We start from the raw sequence: 26,319 nt of genomic DNA, 5'->3' as shown, positions 1-26,319 counted from the left end.
TATTTCACTATCCTGGAGTTATGTGCCAAAATTAATCCTATTTAGTACATTAGATCTTTACCTAAACCTCTTTTACAGAAGATGGAAGACTTGGCCCTCAGAAGGATTTCCAAGATGCCTTCAGCTGGTCTCCTAGTGCTTGTTACTGGAACACGATAAAACACCAACCTGATTTTGTAAATCAAACACTTCTAGGCATAAGATATTCTTGAGGGATGTCTGTGGGTAAGTTGCTGAAGAATGAGGGCAATAAAGCACTGTGCTGCTTTTCCCTTACTCCCTCTGGTACAATTCTGCTTTCAGTGCTCAGAAGGGATGTCCAGATTAGTCTCTTCTACTAGGCAACTCTTCCTGATGTACCCACATATTTAGTACTATCTAGCTTACCTTTGTACGTTTTGAGGCCTGATCTGACTAAAAGACAGTGACAAGTAGGTCTTCAGTGAATGAAATTAGTGAGTTGTGGCTGAAGTCTGGCCAATCCCATCTGACTCACAAAACACTTCTACTTCTGGCTTTCGTGTGCTATTTGTCGGTGGGAAGTCACAGAAACCAGTTTGTGTCGTGATGCAGAGGAACTTGCTCACAGAAATTCTGTCTTAAAGAACAAATAGAAAAACACTGTTTCTAAAAAATAAGCTGAATGAGACTGCCCAGAAAAAAAGGACATGCAACTTCTTCTAAATGGCTGCAATATTTAAAAAAGAATGCCCTGAAGCACAACGCTTCTGATTTGCTCTTTTCTTTCATGCCACTGGTTTTATCATAATCAAGAGAAACATTTTTACATCTAATGTCACCACTTTTTCTGTTGAGTCCATTACCTTTTCTAATGGTAAGTTCAAAGAAATAAAATTTTGCTTCAAAAAATAAATCACTGATATGTAACATTCTCATAAATTAGCACTTTAAAAAAATGCACACTGTGTGCTGAATGTGCTTACTTTCAATGTTCTTGGCATTGCTTAAGAGCTTTAAAAAAACCCACAATCACTGCATTCTTTGCATGACATCTTGCAAAAATCCACTAGAAAAACACCAGCTTTCTACCTCTATCAATTAAACAACCTATATTCAGCGAGGTAGTTGCTGAAAGTCTACTAACAGGTAATGAGGGATTCTGTATAATGGTTGACAACTAAGGCAGTGAGAAAGCAGTGTTTGTACAAAGTTTAGAGCATACCGAAAACCTTACAGACTTCCTGCTGTTTACCTGCATTTTTCCTCTCCATGTCTGTCATGACTAATTAGTTTCATGTCCCTTGGGTAATATCACACACTAATTAAATATCAGAAACCATGGGGAAAAGTGGCAAGAGATTTTTTTTGCTATGCAGTTTAACAGTAAGTGGCAAGCACCAGCCTTCCACCATCATATACAAACACTGTAGGATTTCCTTCTGACATTCCCAACCATAAATCCTAATATGCCATGCAAATAACAGTTCAGTAAAATTCAATGTATGATATCACAACTGGATGCTTACAAGCAGCATTAAAAAAGGCAGCACCCTAATGCAAAATTTAGGAACCTTCTTCAAAGAGTTGGCAGACAATTTGTAACTAAACAGTTTTATTAATTTTTTTTTCTCAAAATAAAAAACACAAAATAACCACCAAAATGAAAGGCCATCGATGGCATTAACCAAATGAACCAGCCACTTGGTTATAGTAGCTGATAACTAGAACAACTGGATATTATTGCATATACCTCAGGTTCATTTATATATCCATTACAGTTTGGCAAGATTACAATCATACAGTAGCTTTGGTTGTGTAAAACCTAGTAGCAATACTTACTTAAAATGTGACCAGTTAACATTTTATGACAACAGATATTTGTTTTGACATGTCTTCTCTCATTCATTCTTCTCCTCCACGTTACACATTATCACTGACCAAGAATTAAGGAGACATATTTGCAACCATCATTTATAGCCCTTTCTTTATCACCATACGGTGATGAATCTTACAGGGGTAGGAATCTGTCACTTGCTTTCCTTATAAAAGTTTTTAAAGCAGCACCTCTTTCCATGCCCGGTGGCTTCTATCATCCTGTGGTAGCATCTGCCAAGAATTAGTCCATTCAGAACGCAAATATATAGAGGTGTATATGGCTTTCAGTCCAAAGCCTTTCCTGTCCTACAGTAGTGGGGTTTGACTGTACTGCCTTGCCTTTAAATATGAAAAAAACACAAACAAACAAACAGCTTTTCAGACTGGTATGCTGAGCTGCCAGCACAAAACAATATTAACGAACCTAATACACAATACTACCTCGGTTACAGAATTGTGCCTGAGACACTGCACAGGATTGCATGTGCATATTCTACAGTCTATCTATTTTAGTTTTGGTCTTTTAAAAAATGCTCTCAACCTTATGCAATCTAGCGTAACGCTGCAGCTTTAGAGAAATGGTTGATAAAAAGTCATAAACACACAGGCTATTTGAAAACACTGGAGGCTTTTTCTTTTCTTCCACCACTAGTGCAGAATTCCTGCCTTTCTGCCATCATTTTTCCCCCAGCTTTCTGGGAATATCTACTTCCGGGGGAAATATATCACCTACTTAAAAATAATCTAACATTTTGAGTTCTACCTGGGAAAAGCTATAAAAGAATTTGGATCAAACTGAAGTGATCTTGTGTGTGAAATTTACAAAATGCTGTAACACTAGATAACTCCCACTTGGTTTTGCAGCCCTTTCATTTGCTTGCACTGAAGCAAAAAGGAATTCAGCATGAGGACAGGCTGCATGGTTAAGATCCCACAGAACAAGGTAACTACCATGCAGTAATTCAAACGCAAGCAGTGTAACTGCTTTTTGCATTCAGATCCATACTTGTATAAGGATATAAGTTAATAAGCCCTTCTAAATGATTTTAGAAACATCCTTTTTGATCTAGACATATAAAACCTCTGAATACTTAGAATCACTAGATTTCACACGGCCCACAGTGTCATAATTATTTGCACTTACATGGCAAATATTAGAAATACTTTTGCCTGCAGTTGAACAGGTAATTATACTGCCTATTATTCAGCTGAGTAAAGATCAAGCACTCTATATCTTGCAGTTACTGGATCTTATTCTAACTCTCTACTTTAGAAAATGGAAATAACCATCAAATTATATTACCAGTGCACAGTACTTAGTTTAAAAAAAGACAACCTGTACTAGGCAACTAGATTTTTTCCTAAGATGACTTTTTATAAGATACTCTAAAAGCGGTCTCTTATGACTGAAGATTGTCTATTTCACTGTACTCGCATAGTAAAAATAGTTAAAATCTAATTACAAAGCTGCTACATGGTTATTTTGTGGTCAGTAAAATAAAACGGTATCCAGAATTTCATCTGAACAAAATACACTAGACAGTATAAAAATATTTCCCAACTGGAGATTGAAACATTAATGCTGGATTATTTTTTTTTTTTTTGTATAAAAAGAAATGTAATAATGGTAGACATTTATCTGCTTACTAGCCAAAAATATACGTATGACTTCGAGGAGCTGTTCCAGGCTCACTTTCAATGAGCTTGTGCTTTTGACCCTAGCAATAATAAATGCACAGGTGGAACAAAGTTTCCTGAAAACCTGAACTACATCTTATTTCTAGCAATAAGACTAATTTCTGACACTGGCTATGGATTCCCACTTATTTGCTTTGTTCAGGCAACTACAGCAGAGGAATTCCAGAAGCACCACTTCCGCTTTGAATGGTGTTTATTCAGTGCAACATCTTCCTTTTCTCTTTCTTTTTTAACTCGTTGGTAGTGATCTTCTTCCTTTAAATACCACACAGGCGGCCACCGATGTCTCTCAAAATATTCTTGATTATCTGATTAAAAAGAAACAATGAAAAAGCCCCCAAACAAGCCAATAAGATACACAAATCTCAGAAATGTCTTGAGTGCCTGCAAAAAGCTATGCAGCTACTAATTTATGCAGTCGCTACATTAGCTGGCTTCTCAGGGATTCCCCCAGGTTCCTCATATGCTTACTTACAGCGTGAAAAGACTTTGAAAGTGGTTACGCTCAAGAGGCCTTAGGCCACCAAAGACTGTAAAAAAGCAAGGTCTTTACAGAGTGCATTTTTCATTGTGGAGCATGAAAATAGCTCTGTTCCTTTTAGCACCACTGAAGTAAGTGAAGAACATAATGCTTGCCCAGGAATCAGGCTAATGATTATGACCTTTCTTTACAGATAAGAATTTATGAATGCTACTCAAGATAGCGCAGAGGTTCAGTCTCACAGCTTAGCTATCTGAGCTCATCTTTGTCTTCATGTTTAATCAACCAGGTGGGGAGAAAGAAGGGGAAACCTCATGAAAACTGAGGAGGAAAGTTGCCCATACCTGAAGATTTAGCTTTGATTTCCTTGCGGAATTTGGAGCAAACACTGTTGTAATTGGTGCAGATGTAGTGCAAGCACCAAGATGCCAGCTGGTTAGCATTGTGAAACTGTAAAGAAAAACAAAGATCTTATTTCCTGAGGTTATAATTCATTTTGCAGCCCCAATTAACAACTAAAGCTAGAATGGTCCCCAGCAGATTGTATCTGGCAGCACTCTCCCAAGCATACAGGGGAGCTTTTAAGGCTGAAGTGGTCTCTAGATGCCCTAGACCTTGTTGCACAATTCTGCTGGAACAACCACTGGCCCAAAGGCTCACAAATAGGTGCTTAGCATTCACGGCATCTGGCAAACTGCATTCAGTCCCACACAGGATCTGAACCCAAGGCATGCTGGACCTGAATTTTCTGGTATGATTGTACCAGTCACACAACCCTAGCAGTTACTGCAAATCCTGCGCTAAAGTAATTCCCTGGAAAACTATGCTCATTGACAGAAATCAAGTGTTACTGAAAGCTCAATGCAAAATCTTGTACAAGCTTCTGGTGGTCATAAGAAAGCACCGCTATAACGCAAGTCAAATTGTACAGCATGTGTATCTACTACGGCATTTTGTCTACTATGATCTTCTCAGGTTATAAACACACTATATTGACGTAGGTAATGGGTACAGGGGATATCCTAACAGTAGTTAAACATATTACCTCTGTCTTCAACCAGGAGGGGTGGGGGTGGGGGGGAGAAAAAACACCCTTCATAAAACTGAAATTAAGTGAAGCAAGCTGCCTTTTCTTGGAGAGGTTCAGTCCTGGTTTTGCAACAGCTTTATAGGTATTGCAAGAGAGGCACTTGAAAGCAGCTGCAGGAAATCTTGCATGGTGGCCAGCTTGTGCTGTCTTTCAGTTCTACTTAAACTCCAGACTTTGAGCCAAGCTGCAGCCAGACTCAAATCAAGAATAATAACAATTAAAAAATATTTTAGCTTGTAGGACTGTATCTGGGAGACTGCTGTATCACTGCTTTTGGAAAACAGAGGTGTGCAGCTAAACTGTGAGCTAGGGGCTCGCTCTTTTCATGGTTTCTGGGACTCAAGAAACACTGAAACGTGTTTGAATATAAAGTAGTACGATCTGCACTCACTCTGAACTATCAGATGACTGGCTCTTAGACTTGACACTTAGACTGGCTACTAAGAATACCAAAAACGTTACCTTTGCAATACCAGTCTAAATATATCTACAAGAATTGAATTGAAAGGAACCCAAGAATCAGTCACCATTACAAAGCTGAAGAGCTTCCTTATGTTGCATTTCATGTTATAGAAGCATGGCCATGAGAATGTGGAGCTTGGAAGCTCCACAATCAAGAAAAACTAAAATATATATTTGAAATACAACTCCTCCAAGATTACTTAAATAGATGTTTGACCTTTGAACTAATGGAAAAACCTTCTTTAAAATAGAAGATAAAGCTAAGTTTTGTTGTCATTCTCAGAACTGTAGACTTTGAACCACTTAGAAGCAATGCTCAGAAACAGTAAGGTGCTAAAAGGAAGTCCTGCAGTTGACCAGAATGTCTTTAAAAAGTAGTGCACACTGACCTGTGCCAATTCCAAATAGGACAGTACTTCTCCATCTATTGCAATGCCACTCATGGAGGCTTTTGTCAGCTCTTGTACTGCATGCTGCTCTGTTAGAGGAGAAAACTCATCACTCACATGGGAAATGGTCACATTCCAAGGTCAGAACTTCCATGAGTAACAAAGAACCAAGTAGGTATATTCTCCCTCCTCCAAGTGTTAACTCTAGCATTATGCAAGTAGCACATCTACCCAGATATCCTGAGCAACTTCAGATCTGGGTGAAGTCAAATTCTGGCGTTTAGAGTTGTGGCTGGAGATTCTGCATCACAGGTATAAACTGTCTTGCTCCAGCAGAGCACAGTCCATATGAGGATTTGCCCCTTTGCCTCAACCCAGACTATTTGGTTTCACACACAATTCTTATCTCTTTCTTACAGAAAGCGAGCCTGCAGTTAATAACCACTTACAGAAGGATGGAGTTTGGTAACCACTAGTCTCTTTCTGGAAGAATGGGTGAGTGCAATATTCAATATAAATTAGAAATATGGATCATCTCTCTCTTTTGGGTAATACAAAAGGAATAGCCAAGTTTTTAGGCAACAGTGCACTTGCCATTGCATTGTGGATTTATTAATGAGCACACCCACAGCACTGATATAGAAAAGCTCACTTCAGGCCCTCTTCATATTCTCAGATTAGTCATTCCGAGTGATCCAGATGAAGGCTGGCCAGCTCCCCCAAAAGTCACTTCAGTTCTAGAATCTCCTTAACCCTTTCCTAGAACCTTAGAGGTTTGAGTGTTTTTTGGGAAATGTTGTCAGCTGATTGATTCTACTGGGTTCAGTTGTCAGCAGTAGCCTTTGGACTCAAAATTATTTCATCAAGAATTAAATGGAATGAAATATTCTTAATATTATATGTATGTTTATGCTGCAACTACTTAAAAAATAACCAAGACTTCAGTTAAAATATGCTTATAAAATCAGGCAATAGAGATTTGGTCTATCAGAACAGTGAAGACAAGGTACACAGTCCTGATGCACAACTGAAGGACAGCTAGGATTTGGTACGTGATTACATTTTTCCTAAATGTTGTCCTGTAAATACATGTAGCATTGCTTCATCTGTGTCTCAGTTTTGGCCTTGGCCATGTCTTCAGAACAATGCCAAGTTACATACATGGAGAGAAACAAATAAGCAAAAAAACCCAACCCTGGAGGTCTGGGGCATGTATGGATTTAATTTTAAAACTAAGTAGTATCCTATCCTTAAATTTTTCTCTAAATATGTGATTGAAAAGGTTTTCTTCCTGAAATGAGGGTTGAATCCCTATGTATATACCAAAATATCCAGTTCCCATCTAGGCAGTGAAAAGGGATCCAGACAGCATTTCTAAAAAACATGATCATCTAGATCAGTTTTGAATTGGCTTAGTTACTGTCTTCAAATAGAAATGTATAACAGAGCATGTCATTCACTACATAATGGAAAGCCTGGGATCCATCCTATTTTCAGGTAAATTAACAAAAACAGAATGGCTATTACAAACCACAGACATTATTATCAATGCTAAAGAGAATGTTGACTCTTTCTGTTTCTAAAGTACAGAATACTTCAATGTTCTGAGCTGGTTTAGCACAAAACAAAAAAAAAGGCAAGAGAAAGGCAAATGCATTTTTCTAAGTGAAAATATCAATTTGTATTACAATATCCCTTTCAGAAAAAAAAATAAATTATTTTCCCTGACAGCGTTGAAAAAATCCTGTGCGTTCCAAAACCATTAAGATATGTTTCTGCCATTGCAGAAGACACTGCATTGGACAAGGCCACAATTTCTTACCTGCTAGTGCAACCAGGTGAGGAAGGCAAAACCTATTTGCCAATGCGATTAACTCAAGTGTGTCTAGTTCCTGGCTAGAGGACAGTTGCTTGGTATATAAGTAATCTAAAACCGCTTGCATTGAAGTCTTGTTTATGTTGGGAAGAACTACCTGGAAAAAATATTTAAAAAAGAGTTTCTAGTAATTAAAGGATTTTCATACAGAGGGCATATTTCTCTCTGGCACTTTGCTGGACTGTGTCTTTTTCTTTTCAAGTCATTTTAGAAATGCAGGAAAAACCTTTTTCAAAGAAGAAATTTCCCATTAAAGTTCAAGAAGCTGCCAACAGATAAGCATACCTCCAGAGTCAGATCCTTTGCCAGTTTACATACGAGCAACTCGGTACCAAGTTGCTGGAATTGGATCCAAATCAAAAAGTGTTCAATGCTTTCTAGCCTGCAGACAGACAGCTATGTGGGATACATAAAAGCTACTGACCACTTCCCATGCCAAACCTCCCTTGGTAGACTTTTTGAGCACGGTAATCTGTCTGCTCCTGGTAAGGCATATTCTGGGGATTCTGAGAATAACAGAAACCAAAGGATAATAAAAAACCCCACCCCTCTCAGTCTGTTTATAAATAACGAAATTATCCTAATAAATGGTGGCTGAGAAGGGACTGAGAACTGAAGAAATGTGGCACAGAAAATGTAAACCATTGTTGCCACACACGTGTAATTAGTGTAACCACCACGTAATGAAACTGCCAAGCCTAGGACAAAAGCTACGTAATTTCTCCCAAGCGCAACCCTAACTCCATTTCACTGCAGGGAAACCTAAAAGAAGAGGAAGCAGGGTTAGAAAGCCTCACTGTAACCTATCACTGTAGCATCTCAACTACAGTTTGCACACACAATCACTCCTCCAAAGAACAGGGTAAAACTGATTCTTGCGGGACTCAAGGTTGCAGCAGGTAAGTCTGCTTCCAGTACCCAAGCTAGTTGATCCCATTAGTAAGCAGTTTGTAATGTACATCCTCATAACTCAACAAAGAGAAGCTGGCACTGAAGAATGCACTGTGGTATCCTGAAGAACTTGCAGTAAAAAAAAAGGTGACAGAGCAGAAAAATAGTAATAAAATTATGATGAGGAATTAAATGTACAGGTAACTTAAGAGCACGCCTCTGGGAAAGGAATTACGTTTACAGCTGTATTAGAAGAAGCAAGAAAAATCTAAGTAGAACACAATGTTCCAGAATATTAAAAACAAAAAAAAATTGAACTCTTCATATGAGCAAGACCCGTAAGTACAAAACAAAAATCAAAACCTGGGTATTGATAAGACACGAGAAAAAAATATTAGCAGAGTGTTTAGAATTTGAAAAACAGACCATGAAGGCACCTGAAAATACAAGGCTTCTGCTGCAAAAATCTTAATTCAAAGCATTGAGATCTTTTACATTGTGCTTTATACTTGCTTCACTCAAGAGGACAAGCTGATGCACTAGAGAATCTGAGGTTAGTTTCTACTGAAGTATTGTGAAGCCAGCTCCCTTTTCTAGTTTAAGACCCCATGTTCTTGAACTCTTTTTTCCCTTTAATGCCTTCATCAATGCCCGCGCCCCAAGTATTCTTTGTAATGCTTCTGATGGTATAAATACACATTCACACAAATTTAAAACTAATTTTAAAGACATTCACAAATTCATACTTAATTCCCCCCCTCCCCCCGTATTTAATATTTTAAAGGACTTCAGCTTTATACACATGTTCTCAGCATTGGAGGAAGTCTCATGCCTTGCAGAAAATACGTTATCCTCCTAAGCATCCTAATTTAATGCCTTAAGAAGAAAAGCATCCCATGTCTGCAAAGGAAGAACAAAGAATCATTCCAGGGATTACTGCAACCTTTCAAATAGATACAGAATGATGCTTCCATCACCCTAAATCCATCAGACATTATAAGCAAAATGGACAAAACCAGACAAATACCTCACTGTTTGAGCTTTCAATAAATGATCCTCCAAACATAGCAGACATCCATTCACAGCTACAGATCAGCAGTGGCTTGTGGGCATTTATGGTTCCGTCATCCAATTTAAATGTCACATCTGCCATGGGAACAAAGAAGCAGGCATGCTGCAAGTCTGCGTTTAAAGTGAAACTGTGTCTCAAGAATGTATGTTTCACTTGCACATTGTTAACCAAGGACTTTTCGCTTCCCATGACCCCCACCCTGAAGATAACTCCAGCATTTTATATGGTTAAATGAAAAGCCCCTCTTAAAAGGGGAATTGGAAAATTAGGTCACTTATTTAAAAGCTTGTGTGTAGATTTTGAGAAATTAAACTCAGAATCCCAGGTTGGAACACTTGGCCTGAGTAACACTGTCATTTTTTTGGCTCATCTCTCCTCTCAGAAGAATGTAAGATGTTACAGTTTTTGAAGTTTGTGAAGCAATAGTAACATGAATGAGAAAAGAATTAGTGCTTTTCCTGCTAAAGCATGTATTTACCTACCAGAAAATGTCCCTTTGCAAAGGCACTCTTTTATCCGATTAGCTTTTCTGACATGAAATGCTTTAGTAATCTCTTGATTCATGAAGGCTTCTTTATTCATAATATTCTCCACCATCATTCGCAAATCAAATACTTCCAAGACTTCAGCAATCTGAGCCAGTCTTGTGAGATCTTTTTCATTTTCATCCAATTGCCCTGTGTATAAAAACTGCAAAACAGTTTTAAAAGGTCCAGCCTGCACAGATGAATCCATTTTTACCACAGTTACAGGACACGTCCTATTTGAGACAGGATTCACTTGCATTTCCTTATGCACACTAACAAACCCCTTACCACAGGATGACAGAGATCTTGCTGCAGAATTTGTTTCACCAGGTTCGGGTTCTAGCATGTTTAAAGAGTCAGTACTTTCTGGTGGGGAAATTTTAACACCAGCAGATTTCAAGGATGTTTCATCACTGTCACCATTTGTCTCCAGGTGATTTGTCAGAACATCCTTATTTGTATTTTCTTTATTACACTGTGTTTCATCCAAGTCTGGACTTTCCTCACATTCCATTAAGAAAAGGTCATAAAACTTTGAAGAGGAGGTAGCTAGGTAAATCTTGTGAGCAAAAATGTAATCCTGCTCCTGGAGAACAAACATAACATCCGCACACAGTGGGCTGTCCAATAAATATCCAGCTTCATTCATGCTCGGTATGGGACACTCAGGAATTTTGATAACCGGAGGAGGGGCTTTTGGAGGTAGGAATGGAGCCTGAAGCAAAGGTTTTTGGACCTTCTTCAAATGAGACTTCCAGAACTGCAGGTGTCGTCTGGAGATCAGGGCAGCTCTAATTGCGTTGTCAAACACATCTTTAATCCCAAACTGGTCAAATACACTGGTTTCATAGTACGGTATCCCAAGCTCCTTGGCAACCTCTCTGCCTCTTTCTGGTGGCAAAATGTCTCCTCTTTTTATCGGCCTAGAGTTAAACAAAAAATAAACCTTCTCACATACAGCTATCATCACAAAGTAACTCCAGAAAGCATGGAAATTTACAAAATGTCTCAACACCAATTCTGAGATAACTATCATTCAAATGAAACAAAATATAAAATTAAGCCCACAAAGACCTTTGGAAATCTACAACCATGACTCCAGAGAGTTTTAGAATAGCACATACTTGTAATTTTGTTTAAGTTTGGTGGTGTCTTCACAATGCTACTAAAAATATGTAGAAATCATTTGCACAAAATGGAGCAAGCCTTCTCTCTGTTAAAGGGAAATTTACAGTAAAGAAGTTGATCGGATGCTAGAGAACTTTCATTATTTAAAAAACCTCCTAACATCCCTTTTTACTTAGATATTTGGTCAGTATCTTTCTTTGTATCCATCATTTAAACTGAAATGGAAATGCTCATGACATAGAAATGCTGCAAATATAGCTAAATATGAAATAAGAAATATTTCTTAAGCTTATGCTTTTTAGAGAAAACGATAGTAGCCTGTGACAAAAGTGTAATTGAACACACCCTTCAAGAGATAGGCTTGTATTGGTTGCAGAAGCATTATGTGGGGACTCATGAATTTCCAGAGCAGCTCCAGTACACTACGTAGGCTAAACAAATCAGAAAAAAAACTCTGGGCTACAAAAAAAATCATCTCACCAGAAGATATGACCCAACAGCATGTCCTCTGAGCATACCATATTGGGCAGTTGGCACAGACTTAACACACTCCAGACAACAGCTTGCTTTAGTTGCCAGCTAATAATCAGTTTAGGTGGCAGAAGACTGTGCTAGACATGCAGAGTACTCATTCAAATCTTATTAATGGTGAAATCAGAAAGGAGGATTAGGGCAGAAGAATAATTTTGAGTTTTGAAAAAACATTTCCTTTTAAAGAAAAAAAAAAGCACACCCCACCCACACAAGGAAGAAGTGTTCAATAAATAAACAAACCTATAAAAATCATATTGCCATGTCAAGAATTTGAATGCAATGCAAAGTTTTCTATGAGCCCATAAAATATTAATTCAATCCCTTTATGGAAATTTGTTACAATACAGTCTTTAATTACATGATCATGGACATTATTTCTATGAATCTGGTCTCACTCAAAATCACATAAAAGGAAGAAATTAGAAGCGAGCAGGTAATTGTGGGACTGTTTTGCCCAAACATGTGAGTGCTTGTCTTTCGAATGTGGGAAAAACAAAGCTTCTCCAGAATGACCCCAAACTCTCTCAGAACTTAAAAAAAATGTAATCTGCAACCACTTTATTTTCTGCCACGATCTAGGATTACATTTACAAAAAAATAATAATTGAGAATTGAGAAAACTTAAGCAGAATCTGTCAGTTTAAAACGGTACCTGACAGTAGTGACAGGGTAGGACATGTAACCAGTAACATGTAACCTCCAGTAATCATTATTGTCGCTGTATTATCATAGTGTTCAGGCACCCAAACAAGTTTAGATATGCAATGTGCAAAAATATTGTGGAAAACACATAATAACTGGGTGTGTTAAAGAACTAACCAACTCTGACAACAGAATTAAAAAGAAGAAAGCACATATATTCTCATTTTACAAAAAAAGGAAACTAGGCTTTATCATTTCTCTTTTGAACGTACTGTACCTGATTTCCAAGGTGATTTTTAAAATTCTTATTGTTGTTTAAACTTTACCTTGCCAAAGGCCGCCTGGCTCTGTTAACAGCCTCAAGATCTGCATAGCGGAGATCTAGTTGGCAGCCCACCAGAATGACAGGTGTGCGCGGACAGAAGTGCTTGATTTCTTGGTACCACATCGTTTTCACATGATTCAGGGAATTAGGATTAGCAATTGAAAAGCACAGAACAACTACATCAGACCTAGGAAGGCAACAACAAAATATCCAATTAAAACCCAACAAACATGCTTTCCGCTGCAGCTTCACCTATTTTCATCACTCCAGCTTAAAACTACTTCACTTTACACTTTGAGAAATGCGCTGACACCCAGATGTCAGAATACATGTTGTTCGTGCAGGGGTTTGATAGAAGCTACACATTTCACCACAAAAGCATGGGAGCACAAAGCCATATACCTAGGAAGCACTGCCCCTCTATGCCAAGAGATGATCCCTGCACATATGAACAGAGCACTGAGAAGAGAGGTAGGGCTTGCCATTCTCTACTTTGACACTACAGTTACTCAAGAAATAATTCTGCTGACTGGACACCAATTCAAAGATCACTGGTGCTTAGGAATTAGAAAAGAGTTATGCAAAACTTCAGAACAGCCACACAGGCAGACACAGATCACTTCTGAACTTGTCAGGGAGAAACACCTTTACCGCATCGTTTTAGATACTGAGGTGGTCTCCTTTGCAATGCACCTGCAATGCACAGCAATTCTCTAACATCTTTAATAAACAACCTGTTAGAAGGGCAAATTACTGCAAAATGATCACTTCTACAATAGAAGTTAAAGTAAACATTATGATGAAAATAAGGTCAGTAAAGCGTAGAACAGGACAATGGCTTAAATCAGAGAAGCATGACAATATTTGCAGGCTTTTAAAGATTTTAAGAAAATTAAAAGTACTTCACTAAATAAACTTGCTTTATAAACTGTAAGTATGAGGATTAAGGTTGACAGTTCATCAACTAAAGCACCACCTAACTCTTGTCAGAGCTAGCACCCTAAGGCAGAGAAGCGCTTGAATACTTGGCTCAGGGCATTCCTAACTTGGGGAAATTTCATTATTTATAAACTGGAATGGGATGTTACAAAGCCGTTCTCAAGCTCTTGGGTCTCTCATGGGAAAAAAGGAAAAGAAGAAAAAAAGTTGAATTGACACTCTTAAGAAAAATTGAGGGGAAGGGATATTTTGAGGATCCAACTTATTGCTACAGAACTGTCAGCAGAATAAGCTCAGCAATACCATGTCTATCTCACTTCTATTATTCTTTAATTTAGCACAAATGTGTTGTGTCTGCAGTTTTTGTAATGTATAGAGCAGCAGTAGTGAATCTTAACATTCACCTTTTAAATAATGAAATACCTCCTCAGTACTGCTCCTTTCTACATTTCACTGAGGGCACAGATATATCCAGCAAGACTGGTTCTAAAGATAGCTGCGTACAATACGGGTACTGCTGTGAGCATAAATTTAATGCTCCAATTTTGTATCTTATATAAACTGCAACACATCTGTCATATCTAGAAACAGGGCCTTTTCAAATTGGAAAGTTACCTACCCAATAGTGAAGTGGCAAGCAGCTAATACACCGTTCTTGAACATAACAGAAGCAAGCATCCCTTAAACTCAAACCTGCTCTATTCAAGAGTAAAACCTAAGCCCCAGCAGACATTTGCTTAGCTCCCAGAAGGGAGAAATCAATGTACAGCTAAGACAAAATAAATTGTGTTACACATATTCTAATCTGGTCAATTGTTGTTTAATTCAAGATCATCAGGACTGTTGGAGAGGCAAGCTTTGGCTGCCTGGCTGGCCCTAACTAAGTATCTTCTGTCTGTGTGTCCTTCAGAAATTAATACCTAAGCCAAGTAATTGCAGTTACAAGTATCCAACCCTCCCGACTCTACAAACCACAAGACACACATCACATCTCTCAGAAAACCAAAAGGAAACAGAGCTCCAGCAGGAGTTCACAGGCAGGAGATGACAGCTTCTCCCCCATGGTGCTGCTGCTGACCAGCGCTGGGCTGGCCACAGATCAGGGGTCCTGAGAAGCACCAGTGATGGTCTGTTTCCTTGGACGGGACAGGCCCAGACTATCCAGCAGACTGGCCCCAGCACAGCCCTGCATGTATTACAGCCCTTGCCAAGGGAGTCTCACGTTTTTGCCACAGAGCTGCATATGGTTCTTGAGCAACTCATCACTTCTGACCTTCCCTGGGCAACCATAAAACTGAGCTAGGGAAAGCTGGTTTCTTTACCCATAACTCACAACACACATCGCATTGCACTAACATGACATTTCCATCTCACTGTCTTCTGAATTAAGTGAAAAACAGAATAAAGAGGTAAAAAAGGTGTGATTCGCATATTACTGATCCTGTGTTAAAATCTGGACTTCCCGATAAAATGAATATCCTGAGAGTTCTGTACTGAACAGGGAGAAACAAATAGCCTGTGCCATAAACAGAATGGATGGGAAATCACTGGGCAGTGACAGAGTTCACACACTGAACCAGCACCATAGTTGGGTCTGCTAGCTCACAAAACACATCCACCTTATCATAATAAATTAGGTTTTCATTCAAGTCATAAGCATGATTTACATTATCAGTACAAACTGGAGACAGTAATGTATGAGGAAGATTGACTGTCTACATAGGTCCATGAACATTTGAGGAAAAATGGAAACTTTAATTAAAATACCTACAATTCCTTTTAATGTCAAAGGCACATTTACAACTTGCTAACGCCTCAGTATAAAGTTTGGTTTGACATTTGTTCATAAAAAGCCAGAATCTGTCAGGTTAAAATAATGCATTAATATTTCCCCAACATTAAAAATTTACCAATGTTATTTTAATATTCTCAGGGAACATAAAAGGCTGGGATTTTAAAAAAAAAATAAAAATCTAATTTATTGCCATTTTTGTGCAGTTTGGTTACTTGGAGAATGAGAAAGGATGAATCGGGTTTATTTCTGCTTTCTTCTTTCTCTCTGCAGCAATATATTCACAAATACAAGCTGCTTTTTGAAAAAGAATGGTTGTGGAAAGAAATTTCATAACCATTTCCCAGCAAAATTCAGGAATTATTCAAGAAACATTTCCATAGACTTGAATACCAAGAAGAGCTTTAGAACTTCTCCATCACATTCCTCCTGGAGCACCACCCAATTAAGATGGGCAATAGATAAGGCACTGTGTGCATTCACCTTTGTTAAACCCAACAGAAGTGTATGATTACAGTTACTGCATATGTTGATGTTTGTTTCTTGTCATACTTTAATATCAAAGATAAGTGTTACAAATAACTCAAAGAGAAATGGTAGCTTGGATATCCCACACACTGTCTTGTAGATTCAGTGGTACACGTTGGAAATGCATAACCAATTTATTCTTACATTCTGCTTTTCATAAGTTTATCAGAAGAAATTGTGAATCACCTATTCTTATAATCTGAAACATCTGAACATACTTAAGTATCATTAAAACTCATAACTTCTGCGTGACTTGGTCTAGCGTGTGATCAACCACCAGTGAAACGCTCTGCATCACCAATGTAAAAAAAACAGGTTTCCTTCTACTCACTGGGGCTCCAAACAGGGGACAACACAATGTAGATGTGTGGGACTTGGCAGGTGGAAAAGGGGAACAGATTATCTCAGCTGTCGGCAAATCAACCACCACTCACATGTTTGTCACTTCCTGGCTGACCAGACTCCTGCATTTGACTCTCATGTTAAAGCATAAGAGTGGTGTGAGAGCACCTCAAATGCTCCCCTTGGAGTCACAGCAGTAATTCTTAATGCAAAACATACACATCTGAAGTCAGCCCAGCTTGGTCTAAACATAGCTATGGACTTCCTATAGGAGGCTCCTGTGGGCAAAGAAAGAACCTTACTACAATTTCAAGAAGCAATCCATCTACCTAACATAGGTATTACCTCAATGGATTCAGCAATATTTTCCAAAATTTGTATAAGAAGAACTTCTGATGAAAGCAACTACTCCTTTTTAGACTTCAGAGAATGAAAAGAAACCTTCTAGACAACCAGATCTCTGGCAGGAATCAGCACATGGTGTGCTGCCACCCTGGGAGCTCCTAGTGTGTGAGTTACAAACTGCATCAGATGTACAGAGGGCAGTCCAAGCCACTGCTGAAAGGCAAGCAGTATAGCACTGTCAAAGGCAAAACAACTTTAAATTATCAACCTCAGGCTTCAGCAGTAATCTAGCTACAGGTAACCATTGTGACCATCTGGCAGTTACTCTGCAATCACTACAATGAGAGACTCCTGAGGTGGGGGAGAAGAAGCAGTGTATTAGCTATGTAACAAGCCTTTCTGATGGAGCTGTTAGAAACAGCAGAGAAGTTAATGTTTTCTAACTGGAGCTGTTTTGTGTAAGAGAGCATTCCACTGGTTTGGGACTGAGATCTTGAAAGACTCATCTGCTTACGTGCTATGTGTGTTCCAGAGCTGGGGTAAAAAGCTGCACTGCAGATGTACACACCACATTGCGGACCCATTTCTCAACAAGAAACTGCTACATATTTTCCATCTTCACTAATGCTCTTATTTTAGACAGAACTTCAAGGAACCAGCAATATTAAATGATATCTCATATATTCCATGGCAAGTGTGTTTAAAAGTTTCATGTTTCATAGTCTGAATCTAGAGTTATAAACTGTAGTTCTGGCTGCAGATACACCAACATGGGTTTATGTCTCATTAAAGAAACAGGCTGCCTTCTGAAATGTACGCACTACATTACCTAGGAAGAAGTGGTTCCCTCTAGTTTATCATTTACAAGTTACTGGGAAAAACTGCTGCATGCAAGAACTGCTGGTCATGTGTAAGGGGTACCATTTGCCATACAGCCATGGAATAATACTATTGGGTTTGGAAAGGGGAAGAAATAAAGCTGTGAGGAACACAGAATTTGAAGAGGAGATATCTCTGATCTGGAAATCAATGCAGAGAGTGGGAAAGAGGAAAAGGAGGAAGACTGAACTGTATTGCCATGCTATTTTCTCATCTTTCTAGAGGATAAGTCAAAAGTAGGTATTTTGTTTTAGAGAGCTTAAACGAGACCCAAGAGTTAGATCTGACAGAATTGGTTTAAGGACAGACAAATTATATTATGGTTGACAAGAAGTCTGTTGCACATATTCAATCAAATCAAACTTTAAGAATAGCGTCATAGTCTTTACTTTTCCCTATTTTTAGAGATCAGGTTTCTCTGAGAAGCAAGGTTGTAGTAAAGCAGTCTATTAGAATTTTACAGAGCAAACAATTTGGTAGAGGTTCACCCAAATTGTTAGACTCTCTTGACTACCAGAACAGCTAAATCTTAAACATTTATTTATCAATAAAACATTGTTTTGCTTTTAGTCCTTCTGCCCTCATTTTTTTTTTTTTTGCCTACAATCTTTCCATAATTTTCCCAAGATTCCTCAGAGACCAGAACTGGACAAGAGGTATCTCTAAAGTCCACCTGCATAGTCCTTCAATCACCTGAAAGGAAAGATTGTGTAGGGCAGCAGCCAGAGTGCAAATACCAGTTCCCAAACACAGTAGGTTCAGGAAGTAGAGAGCCATCTAAGAATTAAATTGAGAATCCCATTTATGGCTGAACAAAACCCTGCTACATCTCCATGTCAATCCAGATACAATTTGAAGAGAGAGATTCACTCAGTTATACAACATTTTTCATGCATGCATCTCACTGAGCTGAAAAAAAAATTGTGCAGATAAGCAAGGCTGATAATGCTTTAAGTGGACTCAGTTTTTAGTAAATGCAGTTGCAGCCATCACATGAAATGAGAAGAAATCCATTAAGTGATCGGTGAGCATAACAAAATGACCTGAAGACACAGGACTTATGTGCACACACTTAAAACAGATGAGAGGCTAGGAAAACTAAAATGCAGGGGGTGCCTGGCATGTGAAGAACTGAAGATATCCAGGTAAGGCAGGGCAAGACCATGCAGTGCCCTGGATGTTAGCAGGAGAATCAATTAGTTCTATACTTTACCGACAGCAGTGAAGCCTCTTAAGTACTGGTGTAATGTGCGAAACTGTCAAAATGCCCTGAAATATATTCAGATTTTGTGGTGAGTAGCATGCAGATCTATTTCTAAAATTTCTGTAATGTCATTTTTAGTAGGAAACAACAGTAATAAAAAGAAGATAAAGCTACCTTTAAGAAAATTGCATATTTCAAGACTGCTTCAAAAGTGGAAAGAGTTTTCCCATTAATTCCTTACAAACAATACATCATTCCTAAGCGTTAAGCATTTTAAAATCTCTTCTATTTCCTTGGCGGTACTCATGGGAAAACAGTGGTGCATTTACCAAGAATGACAAAAAATGTTTTGATATCACGAGGAATGGTTAAAATATCTCATTTGCCATTGCAGAAACATGTAGGAGCTACTCTTATTGTACAAATGCCTGACCAGCAACAGTACGAAAAAGAATGGCGAAGTTGTATGGAACAATGTAACAAGGAAAATGATTTTATTTTTAATTTAAAAGACTGCTTACACAGTGTCAGAATTTGGTTCATTTTATTGCTGGCTATAAGAAGTAAATTTATCTATAATTCTAGTTCAGCATTTACATATGAAAAATTCTATCTCAGTGCTAAATAGAACTTTGCAGTTGAAACAGGCTGCCTGCAAGGTTCCCTAGTGTGATTCTAGGCCAAATTTTGCCAGTAGACTCAGTAAAACTCTCTTTGGAATTATGTATGTTTGCAGTATACACATCCACCTTAACATACCAATACATGTCTTTTTCCCTTCCCTGGAGCAGAGATGTCGATTACTGCATTTCTAACGCAGGAAAAAAATTCTATGATAAATAGAAATCTAGACATCGTTAATTAAGGCTGAAATACTGAAATATTCTGTGCATCACATGCAAAGCTGGGGTTTATAAAAGTAAGCCACAAAGCCTGAACACCAAATCAATGGAGAAGGATGAAAGAAAATGATAGAGCAAGAGAAGGTACAGGGCTAGCTGGAACACATCTCATCAACCTGGGGCAAACACCAAAAACTCACAATATCATACAAAGGAACCGACAAGAATACAGCTAAAAATGCTCTTGTAAGACATATCAGCTGATTGCAGTCTCCAGACAGCAGTCAGAAAATAAAATAACGAGAAATAAACTCACAAAACAATGGAGAAACCAGAAACATATGGAAAGATGGGCTTTTCAAGCTTTTCTGTTATTGTAAGGAGGCAGCTTACAGATGAGAACTACACGCTATCTCTCTACACAGAACCAACTAACTTTCATCAAAGATACTGCAGAAGAATAAACAAAAGAAGAAATGAACCCTGTCTTTACTCCCAGCCCCATCCTCTAGAAAAACCCAGGAACTAACGATCAATCAGAAAAACATATTGAGTTTAAAAGTAGTAAGAAGAAAAGAACTAAGAAGATATTTAAAACATTATTTGAAGCAAGATATTTAGAAATAAAAAATCATTTCAAGGTGGGGGAGGGATAGAAGGATGGAAAAGGAAAAAAGAGGAAAAGGAAGATCCAAAGCTAGGTCCCAAAATTCAGTAAAAGTGTGATTCCTTAGAAGTACTGATGAAGAACCCAGATAGGAAGCCAGGGACAAGACAAAGAGGGAGGTAAAAATCCAGAGAAGATGAAAGAATGATACGGTTTGGTTTGTATCCAGTATGATAGACTTCCAAAGTCACAGAAGACATGAAAACTGAACATTAACAGATGCTAGATGCACCTCTTTCTTTGCAGAGAAAATAGGGACTTTCGTATTTTTTGCTTTCTTTGGGCTACCACCAAAACCTCCTCTTTTATTTAAAAAAAAAAAAAGTCAAACATTTCAACTGGCAAGTTGATATCACAAAGCTATAAGAACTCAGTTTAAAACAGTTATATCTAGTTGTGCAGAGTGGTTTTCGTATTCTGACATATGTATGAGGAAATCCAGACTGAGATCCTGAGACCACTGGAGCAGAAAACAGCTCAAGAGATCCACTTAGCACCTATTCAAAAAGAAATAACGCACTAAGATCTAGATTTTGATGGAAAGTCACTTCCCAGGTTCAGCATTTCCAAAACATTTTGATGTTGCCTTGCAGTCTTTTAGGATAGAGCCCAAATGCCCTCTTTCCACGCAGCCACTCAGCCACAGACTTACGAAAGATGGTGAGGAAAAATGGAGAATTATGTAATACCACAAATAATGTTTGATATGTACTTTTTCACTCCAGTCAAGGAAGGCTTAAAGCATTATAGGTGTCTCTCTATGACAGACAGATAACATATATATCAAGTTGAGCCTCAGACCCTACCAACAGTCATTTGGCACATAACCTTTTCAAGAAGGAAGGATTCCTAACAGCAATTCCATAGCAACCTCTTTCTACTCACAATAGGAAACCACGGTGGGATGGAGAAAGAAAAAGTAGTAGATCTGCATTAATTTCACTGGTTTAAGTATATAAAGCATATACTTTCCCATCAAGTGACTGAAAAAGCCTCAAATGTTAATGTAGGTAATGAAAGAAGAAAAAAGTAGTATATACACACATTGTATCAGAATAAAATTACTTGAGAAAGCTTTCTCTGTGCACATCTCTGCTTATTCTAGTCTTTCTCAGGGCTGACGTGACTTAAACTCCAAAGAGAAAAAAATAATAAAAAATATTTTTAAAATGGTTTTTACAGTTCTTCAGGATTGCTTGATGAAGAACCTGAACAGCTTATAAAGAACTGTACAGTAGATGGAGAGGCTCACAAATTTTCGTATTTAAAGATGATTCAAAGATACTGCATATCCCTTTTTGTGGCAACAAAACATAGCAAAAGGAAGCAGCCAAGGTGAGAGACATCTGAAAACAAACAGATTTCCCATCAGCTGACCCTTTGCTAACAAAGCAAGACTGTCTCATGTCTGTGAAGTGCTGCTGCTGTGAAGACACATCTCTGATGATCCCTTCCAACCCACGTCAGTAAATAGCTTGTAAGGCATGGGGAAGATGGAGAATTATCGTGACATAAAAACAAGGATAGCAAGACTTCAGGGGACAGCGTGGGCTTTTATTCAAAGAACTTCTGAAACCTTAGACCTTCTCTGAAGAAAGGAGAGGAGCTGCTGGCCCATTCTCAGCTTATGCACAGTAGGTGAGTGACAGAGGGCACTGATCTAACTAAAGGCAAACCGAGTAACCCTGTGAAGACAACTACCTCGCCCTAATCTCACTGAATTTGCTGAATGCAAATGCCATTTTACATCAAAGCTACCTGGATTTTGTTTTATAGAAATATCATCATCACTGTCCTTTAAGAAGACAACCCAGAAAACAAAACAACCCTAAGGAGATTGGTGGAAGTCTTCAAATATCAGCAATAAACCCCTATTCTCACGGATGCTTTTCAGCAGCTTTCACAAGGTGTATTTCTAGGGATTCAATTACATTGAAGTAAATAGTTAAGGGAATTGTAACCACACAGAAAAAAATGAATGCTTGTGTTCCTCTGTGTACATGAAATACCCACAAGGCTTATGAAATCCATTCACAACAGAGGAAATACTCTAAACATATTTTAAGAGGTTCTGTCAGCAGTCTCACAGCAAGGCTCATTCACATTTGTAAGTCACAAGGAAAAAGCTGTTTTCTGTCCATGCTGTATGAACAGATTTTGTTTGGTCTACAGCTCATATTTAAGTTGCAAGCAAATAAATCATTCTGGCTGAATTAGCTGACAAACCACATCCATGGTATTGAGAATAAATATTTGATTGGGACTGAATTAACTCTTTGCAGATTTGTGCTCATGTTTACGCACACTAGACCCGCATATATAAAAAAAACCAGGATACATAGGATATTAATCAAATTGTAGTCAAACACGTTTACCTGAAAAAAAAAATAAAAAAGAAAAGGATGCAAAAGGAAAAAAGAGTGCAAGCCAGTCTTCTTCCCATTTTACTTTTAGAATTAGTTTGAACATGATATGTTGACACTCTCATTCAAAACCAGATTGGACAGGAGGATAGAGGATAGTGAATCCTGACAAGTTGAAATGTAAATTAAGACGTTTTCATGTCTTTACACACGCAATTTTGTGCCTCCCAGGGAAACTGGTACATAATAACAACTTGAGATTTATATGAAGTTCCCACCTTATTTGCAGGCTTAGAGAATACAATAGCACTGAGACTAGATTGATATTAAACAAAGAGGTGACTAGGAGCTGGAAATCAATATGCTAATCATAACAAAGACATTGTAATTTTACAACATTTTGGAGTGATTTTGAATCAAATGAAAACCTGTGGGACAATATCAACAAATGACTGTTTGGCATCACATAGCTGCTGAACTGAACAGATTACTTCCAAAACTAAAGCACATACTCTAGTTTAAGGAAAAAAAAGACATGTCATGCTATAAAACTGCAGCAAATATTTCCACAAGTCCCTCCAGCCACACCCCCCTCCCTCCCTCAAGCTGTCAGGAACTGTTTCCCAAAGCTCTCGGAGGATCATGATTATTAAACTAAACACCACACAGTAGAATGCAAGCTGGATCCTACTCTCCATACTCCCATTTTAAAGGATGGCAGTAGAAACACTGAATGCCACTGAGGGTGGAACAGTTAAATATGTTTCTCTTTCTGTCACACAAAAATACTGGAAACCACATTCCTTTTGTCATTTTTCTTTCATCTGTGAAAAAAAAAAAAAGAATTAAGAAGGATTTATCTTTGCTGCAAGTCTTATTAACTGTTCACCCGGTCATCTATAGCATAATCTATTTACGTAACATTTTGTAAAACTCTATGGAACAATCTTTTCCAACAAGCAGCAAGTGAATTAATGACCTGCTGGTTCTTGTTACACTACATTGAGGACAATTAGAGGTCTTGGCTGAGTGGCTGAAAAAAGCCTTCCCCTACACAAGGGGTATATGCATAAAAATTTTTGAAGAGAACCAAAGAGTTATATTATTACACAGTACTTCAGACAATCAGAAACATGGGGCACTTGTAGGTGTAGCCCTGAGCAGTTCGGCATAAAATGCACCTTTCATTGTACTGCAAGATTTGACTCAGCTACGAGTAGAATGTAATCCAATATACAGAAGTGATTTAAAAATCAGTTCCTATAGATGTGAACATTCAATATTGGAAGTCTCTATTTAAAATGCTAAAATAGATAAAATACTAAACAGTTGGTTTTAAATGAAGTATTAATACTTTTCAAAACAATGAGGTACCTAATCAGTGCTTACAATTAGGAAATTTTATGACTGAAATTCTATTTATAAAATAGTTTCTTGAGAGTTTCCAGTTACTTTCTGCATTAACAGACTTGCAGAAAAACCATTAACAGAACAGCAGGTTTCCACAACACCCTTTTAAAGTTAATCAGGATACTGCAAACCTGACTCTACACAGGGTCAGTTCTGCTAACATCACAAATGAATCACTGTGTTCATATGCTTAATCCCACAAGATCTCAAGTTATTCACGTCCTCCTTGGTGTTTGCAGGATTAGAATCTAAGTATGTTGTTTCCTCCCCCTCTCCTGTCCTGTCAGTAAACACGGGATCAGAGTTCAGAACATGCCTGATTTTGCTCTCCTAATCTCTAGTAATCTTCTCAGTGACACAGTATCTGTTGCAGAATATCAGGAGGCCATATCAAAGAGGAACAGTTAGTGGAAGCATTAACTTACATCCATATTTATCAAAGCAGGCTCCATATGCATCCAAAAGGTGAAACAATATATATTCACATACTCAAATAGCAGTAAAGGTTAAGGTCAATGTTACCTTAAAGCCAGTAACTTCCCTCACTCACAAAGCTTATTTACAAATGGTACAGGTTGTGTAGCCCAGATGGGTGCTACTTTAGCTCCTGACACAAAATTCAAGGTAATTCATGACTCTCTGAAAACACAACTAACACAGCGCTGTACACAAAGAAGCGTTTGTAAAAACTGCCATACAACTAACACAGTGCTCTATACAAAAGAGGATTAGTACAAACTGCCATACAGAGTTTTACAATCTGAAAATTTAACTGGTGGATTCAATCAACAGAACCCTCTCCAGCGGTTCTAAGGGGCAGAGAGTAGAAAAGACTGTCATCCTTCAAAGTCACTTGTTTCATCAGGTAGCACAGAGAGAAGGAAAACAGTAAGATGGTACATTTTGGCAACCTGGAATTGAAGCTGGGACAGACAGTCTACAAAGGGCTTTCCCAGCTGGAAAAAAAAAAAATATCTGTCTATGGAAGTCTGATCATCTGCAGTGACTGAAGCAGATATGAAAAGAATATGAAAAAGTTCAAGCAGGTGAAAAAAATGGCCGAGGACCGAGACCTTGCTCAAATGTCAGTTATGGAAATATCTGTCCAAAATCCATCTTCAGCTCAGTATTTGCCCAATACAGGTAATCTGTTCTCATTATATGTGTATTCAAATGCCTGTTACTCAGCTGCTCTGCTCTCTGTACTGCCACAAGGCCAGATCTAACTACCATTAAACAAAACAGAAAGGCTATCGCTGGCTTCAGTTCTTGTTGAAACTATGCTTAAGTTTTATTATACATGCTGGAAAAATCTAGATTACATTAATTTCAAATTTTATATTTTTTTTTTCTTTTTAGAATTTCCAGAGTCAATTGATTCACTAGCAGACACATTATATTTATAGAAGAAAAACCTTTGCTTTCCTCAGCTTTAATTAAGAAAATACAGAAAAGCATCACCTTTCCTGACATTGGCTCTGGTCTCAAGAGATTAGCTGCCCATTCAACATCACAGATTTTAATAAAATAAATATTTCATTGAGCAAGAGTGATGTTTCCCAACGTCTCTCCTTGTTAGTTGCCTGTTAGGCAATTCTATCATACACTGTTTATACCGGCAGGGAATGACGATGTTCAATTTTGTAAAACTACAATCTTATTTTGGGGAATGTTCTTTAAAATTCGAAATAAGACAACAGTTGTTGACAGAGCTTAGCAGGCTGTTCAAGGAAATGTAGCATAGTAAAACTACGCTGCTTTTAAAATATTTATATCTTTTTAATCCTTGCAGCAGATAATCCTCTTTGCAGTAGGCAGGAATATGAATACCCTTGATTGGTTTTAAGTCCTTGCTTTTCAAAATTAAGATCTGCAATTTTTTTTTGTGCTAAAATTTTACTACAAGTATTACCTAAAATTTTGCTTGGATCAATTTACCTTCCGTAAGCAAAGCGCCTGTCTTTGTGGTGGTCCCCAAAAGTATCCCACAGCCTGAGAGAAACACTCACTTCATCCACAACGTCTCTGGAGCGTTCAAGGACCTAGAACAGAACACA

General features: G+C 38.0%; 1 protein-coding gene across 1 annotated transcript in view; it reads right to left on the bottom strand.

Annotated features, from left to right (window-relative positions):
- Positions 1 to 2,531: 2,531 nt before the first annotated feature.
- Positions 2,532 to 26,319, bottom strand: part of RHOBTB1 (Rho-related BTB domain containing 1) — a 24,338-nt gene continuing 550 nt past the window's right edge. Inside the window, exons 2-9 of the mRNA XM_009704028.1 lie at positions 26,201 to 26,304; positions 12,953 to 13,138; positions 10,278 to 11,245; positions 9,751 to 9,869; positions 7,779 to 7,929; positions 5,957 to 6,045; positions 4,360 to 4,465; positions 2,532 to 3,842 (exon numbers count right to left, since the gene is read on the bottom strand). Coding sequence (XP_009702330.1) covers positions 3,673 to 3,842; positions 4,360 to 4,465; positions 5,957 to 6,045; positions 7,779 to 7,929; positions 9,751 to 9,869; positions 10,278 to 11,245; positions 12,953 to 13,138; positions 26,201 to 26,304 — 1,893 coding nt within the window. The 3' untranslated portion in view covers positions 2,532 to 3,672. The remainder of the gene's footprint in view (positions 3,843 to 4,359; positions 4,466 to 5,956; positions 6,046 to 7,778; positions 7,930 to 9,750; positions 9,870 to 10,277; positions 11,246 to 12,952; positions 13,139 to 26,200; positions 26,305 to 26,319) is intronic.

This window comes from Cariama cristata, unplaced genomic scaffold (genome assembly GCF_000690535.1).
Source record: "Cariama cristata isolate BGI_N322 unplaced genomic scaffold, ASM69053v1 scaffold21737, whole genome shotgun sequence".
Classification (NCBI taxonomy): Eukaryota; Metazoa; Chordata; class Aves; order Cariamiformes; family Cariamidae; genus Cariama; species Cariama cristata.
This window is presented reverse-complemented; position numbering and strand designations above follow the sequence as displayed.